General features: G+C 38.0%; 1 protein-coding gene across 2 annotated transcripts in view; it reads left to right on the forward strand.

The window, feature by feature from the left end:
- Positions 1 to 24,054, forward strand: part of mettl15 (methyltransferase 15, mitochondrial 12S rRNA N4-cytidine) — a 46,313-nt gene extending 22,259 nt beyond the window's left edge. For both annotated transcript variants that reach the window (XM_056382865.1, XM_056382873.1), the window contains exons 3-6: positions 2,368 to 2,504; positions 14,224 to 14,415; positions 15,951 to 16,129; positions 21,624 to 24,054. In XM_056382865.1, the coding sequence (XP_056238840.1) occupies positions 2,368 to 2,504; positions 14,224 to 14,415; positions 15,951 to 16,129; positions 21,624 to 22,054 (939 nt within the window). In that variant the 3' untranslated portion in view covers positions 22,055 to 24,054. The remainder of the gene's footprint in view (positions 1 to 2,367; positions 2,505 to 14,223; positions 14,416 to 15,950; positions 16,130 to 21,623) is intronic.
- The last annotated feature ends 1,515 nt before the right edge of the window (positions 24,055 to 25,569 follow it).

Below are 25,569 nucleotides of genomic sequence, written 5' to 3' on the forward strand. Positions count from 1 at the left end.
CTGACTAACATTGACATTTCCTTGATAAAACATTTTCCACTCCTTGCCCCTCATGATATGATTAATAAATTGTGTTTCACAGCTAAGTGCTTGCACACTGTAACACTGACATGCACATATGAGAATATCCTGATGTAGATACTTACACATTTTTAAAAAAAGTTACTTGAGGAGATATCCAATGGCATTGTTACATTTGTTTTAGGATATATTAACAAAATGTTTTCTGGAGCAATCAATGGCTCATAACGCTCACAGTTTTCTGAATAAGGAAGTAGAAAGCAAATATTGTCCAATTATATAATTACCTTTTAATTGCCGTTTTGAAAAATATGACGCTCACAGTGCTTGTCCAAAGTCACTTTAGCCAAATGCAGAAACATCCACCATCAAAACCACAACCACATGAAAGGACCAGCAGTGCAGAAACATTGTTATTTTTCATATGGAAATTCATTAGATTCTTAGATTCATAGATTATTTGTTTTTATCTTTCTGACCTAACAGCTCTCCCACGGCACCTTACATTTTATTTTTTATTTTTCAGACTGAGAGGATGGGTTATTGGCACAGTTAGTAGTACCATTGTTATCACGGTGTCACAGTGTGTGTTATAGTTGTATTTTTAGAAGACTACAAGACAAGACAGGACTTTTTAATAATGAAAAAATAAGGTGATTAGGCGCATTTTCATACACTGCTTGTCCAATACTTGTCTTTCTGGTTGACAGTATAAGGGAAGGCTTTGTAAGGTACATGAATACCTAGCTAGCTATACATGCATATATATGATGTGTGTGTATATATACAGTATATATGTATGAATGTGTTTATGTATATATATATATATGACATATACACACACAGCACCAGTCAAAGGTTTGGACACACTTTCTGATTCACTGCATATTTTATCAAAGACTTGCTACTTTTTTTTGTTTGTGGCATTTTTAGGTGAAAATGAGTGTGTCCCTCCGAAAGCATAAGAGTTGGCAGATAGCGTATGATAGTTTACAGGCAGCATATTATAATGGTTTCACGCTCCACTTGAAATGAAGAGCACCTCCACTAAAACTGAGTGAGCTAACTGTTTAGAGCATGAATTCACAATTAAATTGATCATGAGATGAGAGTCATCCGGATCTGTAGATTCAGCTCAGTAGGTGATCGATTAATCAATCATATAATTATCACTTTGACATAATTGATCAGAGCAACACATTGCAATATCAGCATGAAAATTTTAATTTGTAGGAAAGGTTGAGATTAATACCTAAGTCCAGATTGAATTATAATCAAATTAGAGTTATGAAAACGGTGGGAGTCAACCAAAGATCAGCAAAGTCGTTGGCCATAAAACCAAAACAATGAGCTGAAGAGGTTAAAATGCTCCGTAGAGCTGAGAGGAACTGCAGACATGGGTGTCAGTTCTCTGTGGGTACAACTGGCACCTTTCACATTACACATAGTCATTTGATTCACTGTTCAAATAAAAAATATTAACTACAACAGCTTCAATTGATTTGAAATATCAATCCTGAAATAAAAAAATGTTTAATCTTGGAGAAGGTTGAAGCTGTGTCAATCTTGAGACCCAAGTCTTTATTTCTGTGGTGTTTTGGTTACTGAAGGGGAGAATAAATGATGGTTTAGTTGGCATATAGGAACACTGCTGTGGGACTTCAAAATAAGTCAAAGAAAATAGTCGACATTGGCCAGAACTTGCAAGACACCATAGGTAACTTAAGGTATGATTAAACAAATGCCCTGTCACCTGGTTTTAGTGGATTTTTCCATATGAAATGTTCCCACAATAAATGTTCAATCTGTCACAGCCTTTTCAAATGCGAAGGGCAGAAAATGACAACATAAAAAGAACTTGTAGAGGATTTTTAACCTTAATGTTTGCCTTTCATGCAGGATTTCAAGCCATATATATAATATGTTGATTAAAAATTTACATTGTATAGTGAGCTAAAAAATCTGTTTTATTATCACTCCAGATATGAATTTCATGTTTCATAGTTTTAGCTTAGAAACAATTGGCAAGGCACCTTGGAAGGAAAACTGAAATCAAACAACATTTATTCTTGAATTATGAGCATTACACTTCCATTCTTTAAGTACAAAGACAACCTTCTCTATCAGTTCAGTTTATAAGGACCAAGTCTACCTTAAACGTATTAGCCTATCCGCAGTTTTAAATTAATTTCAGCTTTTTCAGATTGAAAAAAAAAAGTGATTTTAAAATGACGCTTGTCAGACTTGTCAAATGAAGAACAGACATTCTGATGATATGATGATGATGAATCATGTATAGTTCTGTTGTGAGACAAACGTGTTGTTTTCTTGCTTTCTCGCATGTAGGTGGTCCTGGACATGACATTTGGAGGTGGTGGTCATACCAAGGCGATACTGAATATGGTTCCTGAAGTTACAGTCCTGGCCTTAGACCGAGATCCTACAGCAATTTCTCTGGCCGAGCGGTTAGCCAAGGACCACTCGTAAGTGATTTATTGAAAAAGATCATCTAAACCAAAACACAATTTAAAGCTACAATCCGTCTAGACAAATGTTTATTCTATATCATGGTTAATGTTTAACCATAAGTTTTTATTGTCACAGTTGACAGCTTGACCATTTTGAGCAGTGTTGTGTTTGTGGTCATTATTTCTTAAAACATACTGAAGGTGTGATATAGTATTGCACTTCTCCCTGTGTTTCTCACTTCTTGCCTGAGCCCGATCAAATACTGCTCGCCAAGATACAGCCCCTGAGTTTCGCCGTCCAATCAAATCCATTCCTCCTTCTTAACTTAAAGCTTTTCTCCCCCCACGCAAAGCTGGTGGGCTCGGCATGTCATTTGTCAGAGTAAGGGCCCACGCCTGCAGTGTGAGGGAGATGCTGCCTCCCACGGAGGATCTATAAGACGTGAGGGGGGGGCGGGAAGTAGAGAGAAGCCCAGAGAAGTTAAAAAGTGGAGAGAAAGAGAGAGAGAAAAAAAAAAAGAAAACATGAGCGTGAGAGAACAGGGAGACACGAGGACACAATGCCAGGGTGAGAGGGAGTATGTGTGTGCATGAGCAAGGCGCAGGAGGATGAAAATGAGATGTTCCTAAGACCATGGCGTGGGAAGGAATCCTTTTACGTAGATTCTGGGGAAACCTCTCTCAAGGGAATCTGCCAGAGAAATGTGCCTGTGAGCAGGGAATGACAATTAAGAGAGAGAGAGAATGAGAACACTGTATTCTGTCAGCAGCAATATACCCCAGCTATAAACTCTTCCACGCCTACTCGTGATGCAAGTTGAGAGAAGCTAGAGAAATCTAGCAATTAACCAATATTATTGGAAGCCTGAGTAAAAGACCCTGGCATCCTACGCAGTGCATCCACACAACAGGGTTAGAGGATTTTCTCTCTCTGTACTCCCATGTCTGGAGGAAACTATAACCTCAGTGCAAACTGTTGAGTTTCAATATCTCAATACAATTTGAATTAGCTTTTAGTGTCCATTATATTTAAAAACATTAGCTAATAAAAGTAACCCTACATTCCCTGAATGATATTCACATCATATTCACGTATTCATGTCTTCAATGGGATTTGTCTCCTGCATGTTGAGCTTTGCTATTCTCTGTTTTTTTTTTTACCATTCTTGTTGTTGCTATGACGTCCCCAGGCTTGAAGCACTGCAGCAGTTGTGCCCACAATAAATGTTATAAATCAGAAAAGGCACCAAGTGTTATTGAAAAGTCAAGTCAGGCAAACATTGGATTTACATGTGTGCATGTGGGGGTCACACACGCTGATATAATATGAGATATCATATCAGCTGCTTGTATGCATTATGGACTGCATTGGTTTCAAATTAAATAACATTGGCAATCACATCAGAATAGTAGCGTCTGAAAATTTTGGCACATGAAGTCAAGTTATAATTTACCTCTACACATACGTTCTCTGTCTTCATTTGGCTCATTTAAGAGTGTTTTAATAGTAGTCTGTCTATCCTAAGGCTAATACTCATGGACAACAATAGTGAGGTAAACTGTGGAAATACAATGTTCATATTACAAAGTAATTCACCAGGAATGTGCTCCTGCCTATATATGACACGTAGTGCCTCGCCAAATAAAGTTAACCATGGTTCAACTTTTTCTCAGGATGACCCTGCATTGTTTCGGCCAGAGTGCTCTGTGTTGGTACCCCCTGCTGCGTCAACAGACTGGGTCTATTCAAATGATTGAGGGGCCTGCGTGTTGTCATGCAGGACTGAAGTTCATTTGAACGCAGCCTAAAACCCGCTGTTATGTCCCGTGTAGGCGGGACCGAGGCACAACATGAGAACAACCCAATGTTTCCCAAGTCCCAAGGAGCCACCAAAACACCACGCTGGTAGTTACTGACTGTGGTATTTATTTACAATGTGTTTTTCAAAGAACAGAGAGTGAGCTTCTAACCTTGGGTGGACACAACACAAACAAAACAACAAACAAAGAAATGTATCTGAAAGTAATACACCTGGGTAACCTATTCAAATACATTTCTATGGTCTATTTACTTGACTGTTTAAAAAAGGCCACGTATGACCACAGGGTACCCCATGAAAAGAAATCTGTGTGGCTAAAGTTGCAAGGGCAAAACTTGGACGATGACATACAAGTAGTAAAAGTGCGAGAGGAGTCGACTGTTACTTGCGTCAACACAACTACCCCATGAAGGGCCAAACAAGGTCTGTGTTTTTCTCTGTATGTGTGTGGCAGTGAGAGGAAGACGATATTATTTTAGCAATATCAAAAAGCTGTTTAACAATACCACTACAGCTAGAAAAATATAAGTAGGCAATAATCACATTATAATAATCATAATATCAATTCACAATTATTTATTATCATTATCATCATTATCATTATTTTTATTATTATTATTCCTATTGTTACGCATACTTGCTTCTATTGTTCAGTACAACACACAAGACAACCAGTCTGTCAGTTCTAACCAGCTGATTAATAACCTCAATCAATCAATCACACATAATAGACAACATCCAGGGAAGTGTCGATTTCCATATTTAGAAACGTTCCTCATCTGTGGCACAACATTTCCTAACTGTTCGGAAACAAGGTTTTGAACCAGGAAATGAAGATAAAATTCAGGTGGAGAAACAGCAGGGAAGCATTTAACAGTTATCGATGACTTTTCTAGGTGGCAAGGCCACCAATGAGAAAGCAGCAATTTAGTTATGAATTCACAATTTTCCTGTAGCTTTAATAGTAAATAAATAAGTAACAGGGAGTTTTTTATAACCTGTCTTAGGTCAACTGAGGTAGCGCAAATTTTAATTTTGAACCAAATGCATTATAAAGACGAGCCTGTGTGTGTTTGTTCTGTGTTTGTAGCCTCTTTCTTTTTTTCTTTTTTTTCTTCACTGGACTGTAGATATTTTCATCACTGCTCCCCTGCTGAAAGCAATCAATCAGCATCTTGTCTTAGGCTTCAGTGACGCAGGTAAAGGAACTGAGCAGGTCAACACATGGGAATATTTCAGGCCTGATATGTGAAGAGGCAGCATCGTGTTGAATGAGCATGCACTCAAACTGAGGCTACTGTGAAGGTTCTTGATGTCCTCACTGAGTGTACTCCTATTCCAGATGGACAAGAACAAGTGAATTCAAGGACATATTTAGTGAGGGAATGGTTTGTGAGGAAATACTAAGGTGTAGATGAATATTATGTTTTGTGCAAAAATATATGAAAATATTGACAAAACAATCTTTGGATTATGGTTGAAAGCTCCAAGAATTTCCAGTAAGTGAGCTGGTGCTTTGCATTTTTTGTCAAAATGTCTTAATTGTCTTATGAGGACACCCAGACTGTAAATTAGTGTGTTCATAACACCTTATAATTTAATCTGTAAAGTGCTTTGGCAGGTTCAAAGGAGCCTTTAGTTTCAAAAAGACTGTTGGAAATTTTGTGCACCATTAAATAGCCACAATTTAATCATTGTTAGATATCCTGCCTTTTGCAGGGTACTGCAGAACAACAGATCATTTTTTTTGTCATTGTCAGAGTGCATAAGAGTGCCTATTGAAAAAGAAAACCTATATACAAATGAAGGAAATATAGACAGATTTAGCACAATATGACAGAAGTGTTGTAATTTTTTGTTATCTTCATGGATTACTGAATTGTGCTAATTTGTAGAACAAACATGAAAATATCTTGAACATGATTTAAAAGATGATTTAAAAGATCTCTTACAGTGTGTTACGACAGGATGCAAGGGAAATTTAGAGGCGGCACAACGACACACAAAGTGGAATGCCAAGACACAATTACACGCAAATTTCCGGCAACTTGATTCAAAGACGCGACAAATTTGTTCATCAGTTTCTGTCTGAACGGCTATTCACTAAACACAGAGTACAGCTGAGGATGATGTGGTTTTTGGTGTTACTGGGTTATAAACCAAAGCATTAAGATGTATTTATTTATTTAATAAATGTTTTGACCTTGTGATGGTACTACATGAGAAGTTAAGGTACCACCAAAGTTATTACAGTTATAGACAGACAAAAGTCAAATCTCAGATGGACTTTATTTCAAGTCATAACTTTTTGTTTTACCTGGCGCATGGTTTCTTCACTAAAAGAATAATATGTTTAAGTTATAAGTGGTTTGACCATTTTCTTGCACCAGTATTACCAGCTCTGACTTGTAATCTTTGTCACTGGCATTTCACATATTCCGTAATTCAATCTGCAAAGATGTCTCCGTGTGAGTTTAGGACAAATCATATTCAGTGTTGGGTTGATCTAGTGAGATGCCAGAATAACAAAAATTTGCATGATGTCAATGTTGTGGGGTGCTACAACTATAAATAGCGTGGATCTCTTAAGCAATTATGAGCCCACATTTGGACCTCAGCACATACACCACTGAAACTTGTCCTCTTTAATAATATAAGACCTTACATAAGGCATTTATATCTCCAACTCTGTGTCTAAGCCACATAAAGAAGTTAATAATTTAGAAATGTTATGTAACTGTTTTGCATATTTTTAAATCCTTCAGTGGCTTATAAAAACATGTTGTAGAAGATGACGCAGTGTGTAGTGGAAGGTATGTCCATCACCTATGTGTGGGCAAACACAGCCTTAAGAATTTGAATTTGAATTTGTGTAAGATATTCAGATATAATGGAACTGCATTTGATTACAAGCTTTCGATTAGCATGATAGAGCTTTCTGTATTGAGCAGTAGGCGGTGACAGTTCTCCGTCGCTGTGACGGATTTTTGTCGATTGCATTCCAGAGTCATGTATGAGATCAGCGCGGTTAAAATATGATTTTTAAGTTTAGAGGACAAAACCCAGAATCAGCTTACTGGCACATATTACATCTTTTCGTTTCAACATATTCACTTGTTTAAAAAAAACCCTCCAAAAGCAGTTCGTGAAATGCCGCCTTTTTAGAGCGCTGTTTTTTTTTTTTTTTGCTTTCAGGTTAGCTAGCGTCTTGTTCACCTCATCTCATGTTATGCCCTTCTTATGTCAGCAAGTGGCAGTAATTAGCTGTGAATCCACTTGGGACTGTGGGTGGGTGCGGGTGCTGTTTTGGCTGATAAAGCAAATTACTGCTGAAGGTTAGTAATAATGTAATATTCTCAACTGTATAAGAGGTTTCATGGTTTCAGTTTGTTCAGTGATGTTAAGAGGAAATGTCACAGTAGATTGGCTGTTTAATAGGGCTGTCTATACTGGATTTTTCTCATGTTGGCTCGTTAGTCAGGAGACCACTGACACTATGGTTACTGTTTTCAGTGTTTTTACAGTGAGATATGTAAATCTTATTTCTTTGTTTAAAGTGTTTTAGTTATGGCTAATTGAGTTGAAATGTTTTATTTCTACGAGTTTCTACGTTACATTAAGCCAGCACAGGGGATTCAAAGTGTCAACATACAAGCCTGTTGTGTTTACTTAGCAGTTATGTTTCTATTCTGTTAATTGTGTTTAGAATATGGAGTCATCTGCTCATGTCTCCCAGTGTCTCACCCTGGTGGGTGCCTATACACATGTATATTTGTACAGAACGTCTGCTCATAATAGTGAACACTTAGTATTGAAATGTTTGTAGAATGAGGTGAGCATAGGTCTTAGAATGTGAACTTGTAATGAGAGATAAACAGGGCAATATGTGTATGTTTTTTTGAATGTTTATTTTATATTTTTATATACATTACTTTCAAATTTCAATGGATTCTAACCAGGAGTAAAAGTCATCACATGGTTCAGAGTCTGAAATTGATAATTTTCTGTGAGAGAAAGGGAGCTTGGTGTATTCCAAGCTGTAATAACCATTTTATGGAAGGCACGTGAGGCTTTTGAGGAACCTGTGAAATAAAGCAAATTATTGCTGAAAAGGAGCAACCCACTGCGTTCATTCACTGCTCTTTACAACTTTTTCCAGCATAATCTGTTACATTGGGACTGTAACAATCTTAATTCATATAAATGGGTAGGACAAAATATTAGGTGCCCCTCTCACTATAACCCAGTACAATTCAACAGCACCACGAATTATAGCCTCAAAAATGACTATTAAAATAAATCAACATCATCTCTCAATCATCTCTCAAACAGAGTCAATAAAAACTGAACATTATAATCCTTATGAAGGGAGGACTTAATGCAGGCCTTTTGTATTACACTGCATTCATTTTATCTGGGTGAATGTATGTCACAGCAATCCTTTTGAATTTGTGGTCCAGTATTTTCTAGTAAGGCATCTGACAAATACAGTCTGTCATTATTATCATGACGATTATTATTATTATTATTGTTATTATTATTATTATTAACACAGCAGTGACATGGAAATTAGATGGTGATGATTAGATGATTCAATAAAACATTTGAATATTAATGACATAACAAGCATGCTTTGATCAGGCAATGCACTAGTAACTACTGTGATGACCCCTGGGGTCCTCTTGGGGTTTGGTTCCCATATTAATCTGTTTCCAATTCAGGGGCCGCATCCTTTGTAGGATGGTCTAGACCACAAAGGCTGAATCAAGATGAGACTGTCTGGCCTACAGAGGATTTCCGCTTTGCGTCACTAGCTGTACCTGCCCTTACCATTGCGTCACAAAGCGTCACTCCTGTTGCTTAGCAACTTTGACAACGCAATTGAGTTGCACTGTTAGCTGTTCGACTGAGCAGAAACCCAAACGTGTAATCCTTGGGCTCTCTCTTGGTGTTGTCTGTTGTTGCTGCCATATTATTTTCATTACGAGCATGCATTGAATCTTGGGATAGGTTGGGCCATGAAGGGCCAACCCATTTCTCAGCTGCATTTGAAGGAGCTTTCAAAATGGGACAGCCTTCTTGCGCCGCTGTGACGCAATCAGTCTTCGAAATGCAGCCTCCAAAGGATCCGGCCCCTGAATTGGGACACAGCTTGCAACTCTGACTGCAGGTAGCTAATTGGTGTATCTGGAACACCTGTGCGACCCAGTGTGTTCCAGGGCACATAAGTCTTGGCTGCAAACTAACCACTCTCTCTCAGCCCCTCTCCACAGGCACACCACCTCTTGAGTCTGGTTATGTTGGCTTACTTTATTTCTTATGTTTTGTCCTGCACCTTGCAATACGCGCACTCACTTTCCTTACTCATGCACAAGTCCATTGGTTTTCAGTGCGTAATTACATGAAGACCACATGAAGACTGGGGGTGAGTAATTAGTAAGTTCTGGTTAGCCAGTTAGGGTGAAATTCTCTGTGAGGGCTAACTTGTGCCTCATCTGCATCTGTGGTGAACAACACCTTACTGTCTGTTTCGGTAATGATGGCTTCCTTGTCTGGGATTTTAGATGTGCTTTCAATGGCATTTGTGAATAGCTGTATAAAGGGCCAGCTAGCGCAGATAGCTGACCATTATGGCATTATGAAAGCAGAGAAAGAACGAGCTTGGTGCGGCCATCGCAGAGCCAGCACCCGGTCCGGAGCCAGCATTTTCGCTGACAACTGGTTTTGAGCAGCAGAAAGAGTAGATAGCTCTGCTGCACCCGTTGATGTTTGATGTTGTGGCTATTTTACGTTTGGTGCTGAAGTTTAATGAGTAAGACCCTGATACTTTTTTCACTTTCTTTGACCGTATTGCCGTTGCAAAATATTAGCCTGACGAGGACAGGGTACTCCTGCTTCAGTGCGTCCTCATTGGGAGTGCCCAAGAGGCTCATTCAGCTGTATGTGCTGAGGAGGATTTGGATTATCAGATGGTGAAACCGACTGTGTTAAAAGCATACGTATTGGTGCCTGAAGTTTAGTCACTGGGAAAAGAGTGATAAAGAAACAAATGTAGAGTTTGTTTGTGATTTCTCTTCTCATTTTCACCATTAGTGCTCAGATGCTCAAGTTAATGATTTTTAAAGTCTTTGTAAGTTGATTGTGTTACAGCAGTTTAGGAAAGCTATTCTCCAACACATTGCTACTTATGTAAGTCATCTAGTTATGTAAGGACTAGAAGCTCCTACTTGTGGCAGCTTCGGCCAGGTCATTACACTACAAATAAGCTAAACTTAAATAAAAATATAGAGGAGCAATTCAATAAAAGCTACTTGTAAGTTAATGACAATAGATAACTTTACAGGGCTCCGGTCTGCACCCATTTAGTTCACATTAGTTCTCACTAAAGTTCATATCTGGGTGTATCAGTGCCCCTGAGAAATGTGTCCTTTTTTCTATAACACGAGGGAGAGATAATAAATGGTAGTTTGTGTGATGAGCAGTAAGTGGCTATTGTGCTCTAGCTTAAAATCAACAAGTCTTCTACTCCAGATGGAGGTTCATGTGTTGAGAGAAGTGACTCAATCGATGTGCACAGGTTGCTTCAAAAATGGGTGAGACATCAGATTTAATGACGTATTTGAAAGGGCATTGAATACATTCAAGATCAGAGACTGTCTTCATTCTCACAGGAAGAAGACCATCGGATCACCATACCCTGCTAACTAATGTGGACGCTAGGGTTAAAAGAAATTGAGACATTGTTGTTTACTGAAGCTGTTTGCGCCATTGATTGAAAATATATACTTTGCTGTAATACAGATGCAGTTCGCTCTTTCACTGAAGTACATGTCAAATTATATGCATCAGACTGTACTCCTTAAGTGGACGTTTTCAAGATGGTGCCAGTCTAACAAAGGCTGATAGCAATGATGTTGCTTTATCTGATAAAGACTGTTACCATAGTTGAACTAAGTTTATAAATATATCCTTATTAATTATTGGCTTGACATAGGGAAAATGCTTGTTCAACAGTAGACAAACTGAAAATGCATGCCATTAAACAAGTGAATGAATTAAATGAAGGACACTTGATACCAATAGCAGCAGTATTTCGGTTTTGAGCCATCAAGGCTTAAGTACGATTTTCTAAGACACGTGCTTCAAGGAAATACTTGAATTTTCCCAGAGTCATGCCAACACTCACAATTCCCTCAGAGTTTATGACGAATAGAGCAAGAGTTATCTCTTTGGTAGGTCACATATTGAGGCCTTAAAACATTTTAAAACGGCTTAAAAATGCATCTTAACCTTATACTGATAACGAATTGTACTGAGTGCTGGGTAAGGCTGGCGTATTCAACTTGAGCTGCCTAGATTTTGCAGTGGGTCCATAATGTATAAATTGTTAATCATTTAGACATGAAATTCAGACATTCTTTGCCACTTTTGTTTGAAGACTTATAACTTCACTAGAAACATAGTTTCATATCTGGGAACCAACTAAGTAGAGAAGGCTGCTGAAGACCTTTTGCTTCTAATGTATAGATGCTTACTCCTGTTGCTTTCGTCTACCATCATCTTTGTCCACACAATGCTAAAAGGTCACATGAAAAATGCATGAATGTGGCTGGCGGATCTCACCACTCGTGCATGAAGAAGTGACTGAGCACACAACTCTGTCAGAGGCAAGGAAGGATCTCAATAGGCTAGCTAAGACGTTTAGTCGGATTCCAAGGAAATACCTGATTGGTTTTAAAAAGGTGACTGAAAAGCTGCTCAAGCCATTGTGGGTTTCCACCTAACTCAATATATGGTCTCCCCATGAAAATTTCTGCTTATGGCGAGTGTGGGTGTTGTGTCTCTACAATGTATGTATGATGCTGTAAATATGGAAAACAGTCAGTATTTCCCAGGCATTGAAGAGGGGGCTTTACTTACCATTCCCATGCAGTAGCAGCTGTGACCTAAAGATCAGAGAACGTGAAAGAGCACTGCTTCCTGCTTCCTCATTACCTTAGCCTCATAGCACAGACTAAGGTGCCCTTGAGCACAGCACCTAACCACCAAAACTGCTCTAGTGTAAATCAGACTGTGGGTTGTACCGGGCAGCTTACAGGTGTGAATGCGTTTGCCAGCTCCCATTCATTTTCTATGAGAAGCAACATATCCTTCTCTCAAACTTGTTTGGAACGTGTCACACAGAACAGCGACGATGACCAAAATCATTGTTAGTAACAAGAAGAAATCCACATTGGTGGGAGTACAATAGTTACACATTGTTAATACATAGATTATAACAATGTTAATAACTAGATAAAATATTAAGTACTAAAAAGAGAAGAAAAAGAATAAATAATAATGACACAAAATAATAATAACAAAGTTATTCCAATGAATAGAAACATTAATGGAAAAAGATATAGAAACACAAGGTGCAAGGCCATTTACTTGATTTGGACATTTCTTGAATAAATCCTGATGCGCACATTTAAGAGATTAAGAAAATCTGGATTTTGGAAATTGTGAGTTGCATTTTCTAGTTCTTGTTTTCATAATATATAATAATAACCATGGCTTCCAGTTTAATTGTATGGTTTATCTGATTAGGAAAATAATCCCTCAATTTTGTCCAATACACTGTTGTATATCACAATTCATGAAATAGTATGGAACGTTTTACTGTGTCGTCTTCACCTTTACAAAAAAAAGATATTGGTGTACTTCAGGGTAGCATACTTGGTCCACTATTCTTCTTCCTTTTACATTAATGACTTGCTAAATGTATGTAAACAATTTTTTTTCTACTTTATGCTGATGACACTGCAATCTACTCGTCTGCTTCAACATTATTAACTATGCACTATCTTCAGAAGAACATCACGTGACTAACAAAAAAGTGAATGTATGTATTTTCTTTACAGAGAGATCTTTAGCTAGAAAATGTCCCAGCCAGGTTCTTTAAATGCATAAAATCATTCAAACTGGCAGACAATTTACTGTTGTCTGCCAGTTTTATCTCTTCCCATCACAAGACGTATTGGATCAGTCAGTAAAAACTCTTCAATTAAGTGCATAATATCCTCAAACCCTCTCCTTGGACTAACTGCTGTGAGGCTTTATCACAGCCACTCTGTTTTATCAACTACATAACTCCCCTCTGTATTATTTTATCAAGGAGTAATTCTGCAAGACTTGTGTCACCAGAGCCAACACACAGGAACTCAACCTTTATCTTTGAATCGTCTTGAGATCTTTTTTTTGTAAATCATGAAACACAATTCAGTACAATATTAGAAATACTTCCTCCTCTCTACAATTTAACTATTTGTAAAGGCATTTTTTTTACTTCAGTGTCAAAATTGTAAAGATTTACATGCCTTTTTGTGACAACTATCATCTTGAATCTCTTTAAACCATAATCTTTATCTCAGCTGTTTTCTGTACTTTTGATGAAGTATTTATTTGTAATATTTGTAATCTTATCTTCATCTGTATGTTTTGATTCAACCAGTTGCCTGTTTTTCCGGGTTTATTATTTCATTACTGTGAAATTTCCTTCTTCCCTTGTCTTCTTTAATATTGCTTTACTGTTAGCAAGCGACCAGTTCATTATATTAAAATATAACTTGTTCAAATGATTAACTAAGAGAACAATAATAAAGGCCCTCACACAGTGATATATTTTTTCCTTACTCTCTTTTTATTATCAGTTTCAACCCTTATTCTTCCCTCCTCCTGAAGGTTTTGTTGTCAGTGAGCTGAATGACAATGAAATTTTTTGAAAACACTTCATGTCAGCCAAATAATTAAGCATTTCTTTTCCAATTCCATTGATAAAAGGCCAGTATTTTGACAGTAGTTGTGCCATATGCACTGGTATACAAATGTCTAATGTCTAATTGTGCTGTTGCTTTCACAAATCCTTTCTCCAGTGGTCGTGTGAAACCATTGCTTGGCCGTTTCAGCGAGCTTGAGACCCTGCTGTCTAACATGAACGTTCAGCCAGGCAGCATTGATGCTGTCCTGTTGGATGCTGGCTGCTCCTCCATGCAGATGGATCAGGCGGAGAGAGGCTTCTCCCTCAGCAAAGATGGGCCCCTGGACATGAGAATGGATGGAGAGAGGTAAGAGATGAGGAACATAGGTAGGTCTGGAAAAGCTGGTGGATCTCAATCTGATTAAGAAAACTGGAAAGTTCAATATCCTAATAAATAATGTTGGGAAGTGTTTGGTTGTCTGAGCCACTGATGCCTTGAAATTTCTTCAGTACCTATTGGAGCAGTAATGTCAAAGTGCAGCTAATAAAAAAAGAGAGTAGCCTCAACATGGGGCAAAATGGCTGGCAAAATGATGCTAATGGTGCTATTGACTTGGAAAAACTAAAATTCCAATGAGAGATTAGATTAAAGGAACACTGTGTAGGATTTAGTGACATCTAAGGGTGAGGTTGGAGGTTGCAACCAACTGAATACCCTTCCCCTCACCTCTCCCTTTTCAAGCGTAGAAGAATCTACGGTGGCTGCCAGGCAACGTTAAAAAGACCCTCTCTGTTTGATTTGTCCATTCTGGGCTACTGTAGAAACATTGCAGTGCAACACAGCGGATTTCACAGAAGAGGTCCCACACCCTATGTAAATATGAGGGACTCATTCTAGGGCTCATTCTAAGCTAACAACACAACTCACACTTTCAGGAGGATTTTACACTAAAGAAAACATGATTATGATTATATTTAATTCTTGCCAATAGATCCCCTAAATCATATACACTGGTCCTATAATGTTTGAGTTTTGGCAAGGTAAAGGCATGACCATAAAAAATTATATTATGATGCCACTTTCCAGTTGTTATTCCTTCATAACAAAATAATGATCATAAAACTTATTTTATCATAGATTGTTGAATTTACAGTAACTGCTCTTTCAAAATTTTGTTTTTGGTATGATTGGGTTTGTGTCATAATGTTTACCATTAAATGGTAAAATATATTTTGAAGTGGAGACCGACTGATAAACCGGCCAACTCTCTTGATCACAATTCTTTAAATGTTACCTAAAAAAAGATGTTAGTTGTGTGTGTGTATATATATGTATATATGTACATATGTTCAAAAATGCAAAAGTGAACACAGTTCAATTTGAATTATACCTTTATTTTTTCAGCCATAAAAAGAGATCAAAATGCAGTTGCTTATTTTCTTTTTTTTTCTCCCTTTTTTTAATTATGGCAGCATCGTGACTCCATATCATGTTTGATGCGTATTTCTTCAAAAATGTGTCAATGTAATATAAAACCCCATTATAAACATGTTAAGCTGTCTCATATCTCCCTTTCTAATATTTGTGTTTGTGTAGGCGCATATGTGTGCCTGTGTGTGTCTCTGTGTGTGTGTATACCCTATATATGTATTGCAATGATTATTGTTTTCAGAAATGTATATCCAGTATTATACGTGTATGTCAGCAGAAGAATCCAGCTAAGATAACCACATTATAAGCTATTGCACAAGATGCATTTCTCTTTTCATTCCCTCACAATCAGTCTGTTCATAACTGTCAGCCGTAAAGGTTTCCAGCTGTATCTCAGAGTTGTCAGGATTCACCACTGTCAGCAAGGACATGACGTCAAGCAGCTTAATTGGGCTTCTCTTTGTGCGTAGGTACCTCGACATGCCCTGCGCTGCTGACGTTGTGAATACCTTAGATCAACAGGCTCTTGCATCCATCCTCACTGCATATGGGGAAGAAAGACACGCCAGGAAAATAGCTTCAGCCATTGTGGAGGCACGCCGTGTCAACCCCATCACCCGGACACAGCAGCTGGCCAGCGTGGTGGCAGGTAGCTAGACACTATCCTGATTAATTCCCTGCAGCATTCTAGAGGCTGTAAAGGAAAATAAAACATGAGTGGAGTTATTAAGGCTGCTTTCCGATGTGACGTATTTGTCTCAGAAAATTACGTGGACTGTGATCTCAGTCATCATCCTCTGCTCTGGCTCTTTTTTGGGGTGCCTGTCTTCCACATCTTCCACATCTTCCTTTGAGAGATAGAGATGAGACAAAGACAGAGCTGGAGGTGGCTGGAACAGAATGTGGCTAATGCCTTGAAAACAAACAGCATCTCACATACAATAGCCCAACCACATTACATTTTTGATATCTTTTTTCCCCTCTTTCCCCACAATTTCTCTGCTCACAAATATGCACACACACCTGACACAAATGAAAACACCCACATATGCTCACACACGACACACTTGTGCATAAAGCCAGGATTACATTGTTTGTCTTCAATGATTGTTTTCTTCTTTTTTTTTCTTTTTTTTTTTTTTTTTTAGCCGTATGCCTCCAGATTTGAGCTTCTGAACGAGTGAAATGTCATTTTAATAGTTATTGCACAGAGCGGTATGTGCGTCAGTGTCACCCTGGGAGAACAGGTGTGAGTAAGAGCAGCTGTTTGATCTTTTTTGAAGCGCAAAGCAAGTCACCACCGATGTTTATTTGGAACAACCGAGGGGGCTTGATTTAAGAAAGTTCCAGGTGTGGCTCTGTGACCAATTGTGACAGTGATGCTGACAGGAAAAATGTACAGTCACAGGGAAAATCATGTCTGTGTGAGACAGTGGTGGGATTGCTATTGAGACATCATTTAAGAAAGGTCTTTTGGTCATGCTTCCTCCCTCTCCTTTAAGTTTTTTTCACTTAAGGTTATATTGTTACGCATTACACAGCAGGAAATATTCATTCAAAATGCAGCATTTTTCTAGATGAAAATAAATAGTGCAGCAAATAATGTGTTGTATTTTTACTCTTTATACTATTTTGTTTATACTATAACTGTTCATCGCATTACTTTTGAAACCATCCTTACTTTAGTACCTGAAAATTTAAGCTGTACTGTATGAGCTGTGAAATATTTTTCTATAGGTCTGTCTTTGAGCAGCATCAATTTAAAATGTGAGCCATTATGTTTGGTGCATAAATTCCAAACCTTCCTCTGCCTGTAGTCTTTCAACAACTCCTATAGTCACGTTCTGACTTCAGCTGGGATTTATGTATATTTGGTAGAGTTGTTTTTCAACTAGTTATCCAGTATATTGTACCGGTCCAGTATCCCAAGGATTTTCGTTGATATTGGATGATTCTGCAGCAGACAATTTGTGTCCAGTGCCAATGTTCATTGGTATATGCTATAAACCAAACTATAGTTAATTATCTTTGTGTACTTAGGTTCCCTGTGTTTATGTTCTTTTCCTGTCATCCTTTAATGTGAGGCACTTTTGTAAAGTCTGTTTCAGGACGTAATTTACAAGTCAGCTGTGCGTAATAGTCTTGTTGTGTATGTGGGGCCAATTTCGTGATTGGTTGAGATTCTTAAAACAGAACCACGGCATTGCTTTACAATTCAGACGAAAAGAGTGCATTGCATGTATCGGGCATTGAACGCACACAGGGCTTAAGTCCAGCTTCCATGTGTCTCGCCTCTGGGTGATAGGAACGTTTTCCTTTTATGTGCTAATGGAATTGGAGAAGGCAAATAAGTGAGATTTAACATAACAACACATTTGCATGGCACAGGCAGCCAGTAAAACACAACCAACCATGTTATACAGCTGCAAAAGTAACAGAAAAGTCCCACAGCCATGAAATGTTACAAAACACAGCCAAGCAGCTTCGCCAAATTCAACCCAACATGTAAATGAATGGAAAGTGTGTTTATTTGCTGAAGGCTGACAGAGCAGGAATCAAGTGTAAAAAAAATTAACTTAAGCTGCATTACAGCACCAAATGCATTCAACACAATAACCCAGTAAATTGCATAATCACCCTGCACAGTATTTAACTGTGTGTGTGTGTGTGTGTGTGAGTGCGTGTGTGTGTTTAGGTAACCAGAGGGAAGGACGTATTGATTTAGAGACACCATAAACTGGGAATGTCCACCCAGAGCAACAACTGTAACTGTAAAACACGTGTGATTATCTACTTGAATTAATTAAACATTAGTAAAGAAGCAATCACTGCCGATTTAAGATGCATTTTGAAAAACTCTGTAGCAGTAAACTGCAACCTGTAGCAGAGTTCCACAAAATAGCAGCAAAATAACCTGTTTACAAAGATTTACAAACAGTTCATTTTCAGCTCCCTGGCTGAAACATTTGAATATAAATGTTTGATAAATGTACTGATATGTCTTCAGTAAGCTAATACAGGCCGAGTGATCAGTGGAAAAGCCACATGAATCATGTTCAACTTGTGTGAATTCTGACACAAGAATTTACATTGTTGTTCAAGTCCAAAAAAGTCCCAAATGAAGGAAGCTCTCATATTAGCTTTGCTGCATCATCCAAGTTTAAATACACCTGCTCCACCAGAGTATAAACTGCTTCACAAAAGAGGTGTGGTTTGCAGTCGGTCATGGTAGTACATAGGCCAAATACTTCTTTTGAGTAAACTGGTAAATTGTTGGGCAGCTACCTTGTTGACTGGCAACTAACTAGCCTGGCAAGCTATTGTGACTGGCTAGCGCTAGCGTACTCCCAGTGAGATTACATGTTACCAGTTGGTGTAGTTCACCAAGTGCAGCAGCTAGCCTCGCAATTAGTTACTACGTCACCAAGCATCCATCACTACCTATTTCATGAGGACTTGCAAATGATTTATACTGTGAAACTTTGTGGTGTGACAAAGCACTTAAGTTTGATAAATTCCTCATCTGTGATGATGCCACCTCATTCTCAACAGTCCAACAGTGTTTCTGTAAATTTATGGCCCAAATTGAAAAATTTCAGCTTGAGCAAATACATCATTTCATCTATGGTGCTATGAGAAAACAAAGTTGTGTCCATTTTTTACAGCTCCGTTTATTCTAACAAACTCAAGCTTTTTGTTCAGCCAGTAACACCAAAGCATCAAACACTCTTGTTGTCCTAATAGCCTCTTGTGGAATGTAGTTGTGTTCGTGCCTTTGTAGATGCATGCTACAAACATCAAATATAGCACTGTAAGATAAGACATGACAGTACAACAAGAGCTTTGTGATGTAAATTCTGTAAGTTGTCCTGTGTAATACCATCACAAAGTTGTGGTTCCTTGTTTCCCCTTTATGTACACATCTTAATATCTTCTTTTCTCCATGGATCTGTCTGTAGGACCTTTGAAAGATGAATTAGAGAGAGAGCACATGGCTTGGTGAAGCCAGACCAGGGCTGGTCCTTGCTGTGCAGGCATTGTATTGATTGCAGTGTGAGTCACACCTTGGGCTGTTTAGTGCAGGAGGAGAGAAATGCCACATCACTCACTTCTCTATTTATTGCAGTTTCTCTTTAGGTCTACATAAGTTTAATTGTTCTTTTTTTCTTCTGAGTGGTGGTAATGAATTGGTCAAGCTGGACATTAATATGATTCTAATATTTCCTCAACTTTAGTGTATAACAATTCTTTAATCAGTTATTAGTTCGTGTTTTGGCCCTAACCTCTAATGTCCACATTAATTGACGTTTTTGTGCCTAAATTCTGATGCATTCTGCACGGAGTATATTATTTATCAAAAAGATGCTCAATCGTGTAAGTACAGGCATCTCTCTCTGTGCCCTGCATGTCTGCAGCTAGTTATGCCTGTCTCCTTATTGTACATGCATTTTGAGGGAGAATCACTTGAATATGAAAGGTTTTGCATGGAAATTTTTCTGCCTCTAAAAAGCATGTGCAAATTGCTCAGGAGTATTAAAAAGAAAGGTTGAGATGGGGAAGAGAAACTTAAATCACCCTTTACAGAAAGCAGGTCAAGACTGAGTGCACCAGCCAGAGAACAATAACAGCAACAACAAAACAACAACAGTGTTTTGGTATTTCTTTTAACAGTAATCAGGGCATGAGGAGTCGTCGTTTTGTGCTCAGTAAGATTTAACTTGAACTTGGCATTCAGTGAACTGACAGATCATAAGAGACATTTACCTCGGTATTTTAGTGGCATATCAGCCATATCAACACCATCTTCACCCTCCATCTGCTCCGCACAGAGCCTCTGATGGACCTGCTGCTGAGTCCTGCTGGAGCTTGCTCTCCACTGCTTATATAGAATTCTTTTCAATAGGCTATGCTTTTTGTGCTCCATCTTGCTATGTCAATTCATCTTTTTTTTTTTTTCTTTAAACTTCATTTAATGACTCCTCTTGCATTAATAATATAAACCAGCCTATTATATCTGATGATCTTCGGTCAACCAGAAGCATAACTACAAGTACTAAGTCAAAGGCAACTCAGTCAATGTTTTCATTCAAAAGTCTTTTTTTATTCTCCTGACCAAGTGAAGATCTCAGGCATTTCAACCTCTGTTGTGTTATTCAAACACTGGTAACTATGAGTCATTAGGTTACATAAAATGCTTCAAAGTAACAGGTGTCCAGGTATGGATTGGTGGTGTTGTAGCTGGTTAGTTGTGTGAAAGGCCCTTACTTTTTTTGCACATGGTTGGTTGGGGGCTGATGAGCGATGATCTCTGTGATTGATGATTATCAGAGTGATCATCTTTGCCAGTGTCTAGACAATATTTGACTTGTTTTCCCATTCATGTATTAACTTATTAATATTATTATTTTGCTGTGTCAAAGTAATATTCAATTTAATTTTCCGATTTCATGTGTTAAAGTTCGATCAGGTTGAACTCTGCAAAGTGACAGAGATTTATTTATGACCGCAAGCAAATACATCTCAGTCCATTTGTCATAGAAATGAAGGGGAAGCGAAATCTGATGCACATGCAACTTTAGTGTGTTGAAAAACACAGGGATCCAGTATTTATTAAAGATCTTCCAGAGTTGGTCAAGCACTTCATACTGCCACTCTACAGCAGTGGTTCTCAAAGTGGGGTCCGGTGACCCCAAGGGGTCCTTGAGGGGCTACTGGGGGTCACGATGACATAATGTATGACTGTTGGTCATGGGTTTCAAACACTTTCTAGAATAAAACATCTAAAAGCAAAAATCTTATTGGATGGGGGACACTGGGACAAAATGGGGGTCCATAGTCTAGTTTGTGTCGGTTTAGGGGTCCTTGATGTGAAAAAGTTTGAGAACCACTGCTCTAAAGGGACCAGGACTCCAACAAACAGTTATTTTCATCATTTAAGCCCCTAAAAGTGACCACACTTGCTCATCCATCTAGCTTTCAAAGACTTTTTTGTATTATTCTTTATGGCTTATTTTATTTTGTATCATGTTAATATGAAATAAAAACAAAAGTAAAAGTACCATAATAAAAAGACTATAGTGCATTAGACTTACATCCAGTTTTTACAAGATCCACTCACTCTTTGATCATTTCTTTGTCTCTAGGATCACTTCCTGCTGCTGTTGCCTATGCGCGTAAAGACCGACTCCACCGACCTGCACATGTGGCCACTAAAACTTTCCAAGCTTTGCGTATCTTTGTGAATGACGAGCTGAACGAACTACATGCAGGCCTGTGTGCCGCCCAGGCAGTACTGAGGACAGGAGGACATCTCTGCGCAATCACTTTTCACTCGCTAGAAGACAGACTGGTCAAACGTTTTCTCCGGGGAGATGACTTATCTAATCTGGATCATTATCACTTCAGCCCAAGGAATCAAGGCAACAGGAAGAAAAAACTGATGGATGAAAGAAGAGATGGTGGAAGTGTTCATTGGCTTCCTCTGCGAAGAAAAGTGATCACCCCAGAAAAAGACGATGTAAAAGAAAATCCGCGAGGACGCTCCTCTAAACTCAGGGCAGCACTCAAATTATGAGAAACCTCTTACAATTAATACCTAACATAAGTTCAGCAAAGATGTGATGGAGAAACATAGTAACTCTCCCCTGCACTTGCCTGCTGTGGATGCTGCTGTGTCTTTTTATAATTTTCACTGTAAATGGAAAATGTTTCTGCACTTGGGTACACGAAAAAGCAGCTTTTTGCAGTCTATCCTATTCGAGACCCAGCGTTTAATACCTCTATTTCAATTGTTTGTTCCAGTGAACACAACTGGCTGTTTCTGCTGGTGGGTTGTCATCTTTGATCCCACATTGGTAACTCCTGATGGTTGTTTAGGGCATTGCATAGTAATGGGGGGATTCTGGGCAAAGGAAAGAAGGAATCCCAATACCATGCAATATGTCAACTAGTAGAAGCTCTTTTTTCTTTCTTTTTTTTTATTTACTGGCAGGTGAAGAATGACAAATGACTTGAAACATCATGCGTTACAAACATAGCATGTTTCTGTAGTCATGCTCAGGGTAACAGTAGGGCTTGCAAAGACTGATGTGAATGAAAAACTGGATTCCAAATATGGATAAGGCAGGGAAAATAAACACAACAATTACCTATGTAACAAAATAATCTACACTCAAAGGTCCACTACCTGGCTCTCAGAGCTTTCACCTGCATCTCACTGTCTTCATTTACTGAATCAAGCTAGTTCAAGCATCAGGCAGGGCTTGTGTGTTGAACTTTGGTCATGTAATGTAGCATTTTTCCACATGTAGGCTATTTACTATTCACTGAATGAAGACCATCAGGTGCAGTTGAGAGCTCTGAAAACTGTAAACTTATTTTGCTACATATCCTGTTCCCAAAGGTCAAGAATGGACTTCCATGCTTGAAAACAGCATGTGCACTTTAAATTATGAAACATGCCAAAGTTGGCATATCCGAATCCCAGTCTTGCTGGGCAGTAGTCTGTCTTTCTTTGCCTTAGCATTGAAAAACTTGTCTGAACTCAAGTGATAGCCACGACTGTGAACACAAAGTTATATGAAAGCTGGTCTGAGGTGTTACGTAAAAATATAAATGCAGTAAAAACTTTTTTATACCAAAATAAAAGTATGTGACTGTTTTTGTATTTATTGCCTTTGTGTTATTTGCCTTTTGTATTATAGAATATACAGAACATAACTCACAAGTTTATAAAAGCTTTTGGCGCTGTAATGATCCTGTACATTACTGTGTTTAAAGTGACTCCTTGACAGATTTTAATGAAGAAAAGACCTTTCTACACTGAAGATTTTTTAACAAATTCCCTTGTGCTACTCTGATATATTTGATTTTCTTGCATTGCTAATGTTTGACAGCATATTGGGTGGCTATTGCAGCTAAATAGCTCAACATATAGACTAAAAAAAACTCCTTTCTCTATTGACGTCTGTATTTCCCCTGAACCTCCCTTGATGAGTAGCTCAAGCGAAACCTCTACTGTACCATATGAATCAGTAATGCCAGTAAATACTGAATGACGCAAGTGTCAGAAGTGGTGCTGAATGAGCTGGGTGGTTGTTCTTGAGCATTCTCTCACCTTCGACTGTAAGCAGATGAGGTGTTTTGATCTTTACTATTTGACTTTGACTAATTGTAATTGCTCCATCAAGATTATTAACACTTTTTTTTCTTTCTGTCTCAGTTTAGTGCACTCTAAATATACCCTTCTTGTTACCTTGGAAACTAAATGGCGTAAGTAACATTTAACTGTCTAAAATTACATGCTGTTTTAATCTGATATGAAGTGATGCTATATTTTGAGTTTGAACGTCCCTCCCTTTTGACATCAGTGGATGTTCGTTAATGCAAATTATCGTCCCTGTTGACGAAATATGTCATGACATTTGATCTTTTGGATACCTTGTTTCCATTTTATTGCCATAAGACCTTTACTGAATCAGGAGGTGAACATGGGTAAGAAAATGAATAGTGTTACTCACGACATCACTACATGCATGGCAGTGTTAATATGAATATAAAACCTGAATAAAACATGGGAGAGATGTCCTCTTTTTTAAGCCAACATTTTCGTTAATGAACAGTTGCCTATTTTTCTGAAAGATTCAACCTTGACATTTTTAAGCGGTCTTTTATACTTCCACCGTTTCACTGGCATGCAGAATGCGATGACGTCATGTTGACGTGTTTGTGTGTGTTTGTGTTTGTTTGTGCGTGCGTGCGTGCGTGCGTGCGTGCGTGCGTGCGTGCTTTAATTAAATCTTGTGAACACTAACTCCACAGGTTGTATTCAACATACAAGCACTGATGAGATTAGACTTAAGTATATTTCATTTTTCATAGAAATACTGTAGAATGAATGTGTTAGGTAATTGTCTGATGACTGTTAAACATATGTTATAGTGATGACTTCAATGAGTCATTAAGAAGGTCAAGTGCTTACAGCGCAATATGTCGTGTGTAGCCACGATTGTGGAGTAAAGTACATTTACTCAGGTACTGTAATCAAAGGTTAACTCCACTGATTTCATACATCAAAGTTTGTTTACTAAATATGTATGTTGCATAAAGTCTTTTTCTCAGTTAAACTGCCTCAAGTGATGTCATTTTAATATTGTATCCATTGTATCTATTCTCATAGATACTGAATACTTTTACTTTTCCAGGTGAGACTTACATCATTTTGAAAAATTAAATGGATAAATATATTCAATATGTTTAATACAATATTTTATACTTTTTTTCAATATGCTATTACTACTGAGGTCTCTGCCATGGATTGGTATTTTGGTGTTACAGATAAATTTATAATTTATGACAAAGATATATTGTTTGTACCTTGAAATAATCTCTAGGTGTATGTCTCTCATCCTTGTGGAGACCAGGATGATTTATTTAATGGTTTATTTGTTGCAAGAGACAAGACTCAATTGCAGGGCAATTGTGTATCCAGTGTAACCTGTGTCAGAGTGGATGAGGCGTATAAATGTAGCAGAGAACACTTTTTAAAGTTGTCTCCCTTTTTAGATATCTGTTATTTATTTAGTTATTCTGTGTTCTCAGTATAAAACTTATGTTTGTTTTTCAATGCAGGAAAAGATGATAAGACAGGAACATCAGTGATTATAAATTGTTATCTACGACATTGCAAATTCTCAATCACCATGGAAACAGTAACCTCAGATAACAGTAAATATACTGTAAGATGGTGCTATTATTGTAGACTTAGATCAATCCATAAATTGACTACCAGATACGTAACTAATAGCTACTGTTGTGAATCACGTATCTGAAACCGCAGGCAGACACACTGAGGATCGTCTAACCTGCTGCTAACAAACCTGTAGACACAGGATGAATGGCTTCACTTGATACAGGAACAAGCATACAAAAGCAAATCTTTATTTCACTGTCAGGTTTCATTGTTTCATGTCAACAAAGGAATACACAACAACGAGACCTTAAACTATTTTTTTTAAGGGGTCTGCACAGCACATGAGAGTGGAGCAAGTTTGATGACAGAAGGCTCTTATACAAATCTTTTTTGCATTT

Source organism: Seriola aureovittata, chromosome 1 (genome assembly GCF_021018895.1).
Source record: "Seriola aureovittata isolate HTS-2021-v1 ecotype China chromosome 1, ASM2101889v1, whole genome shotgun sequence".
In the NCBI taxonomy this organism is placed as follows: domain Eukaryota; kingdom Metazoa; phylum Chordata; class Actinopteri; order Carangiformes; family Carangidae; genus Seriola; species Seriola aureovittata.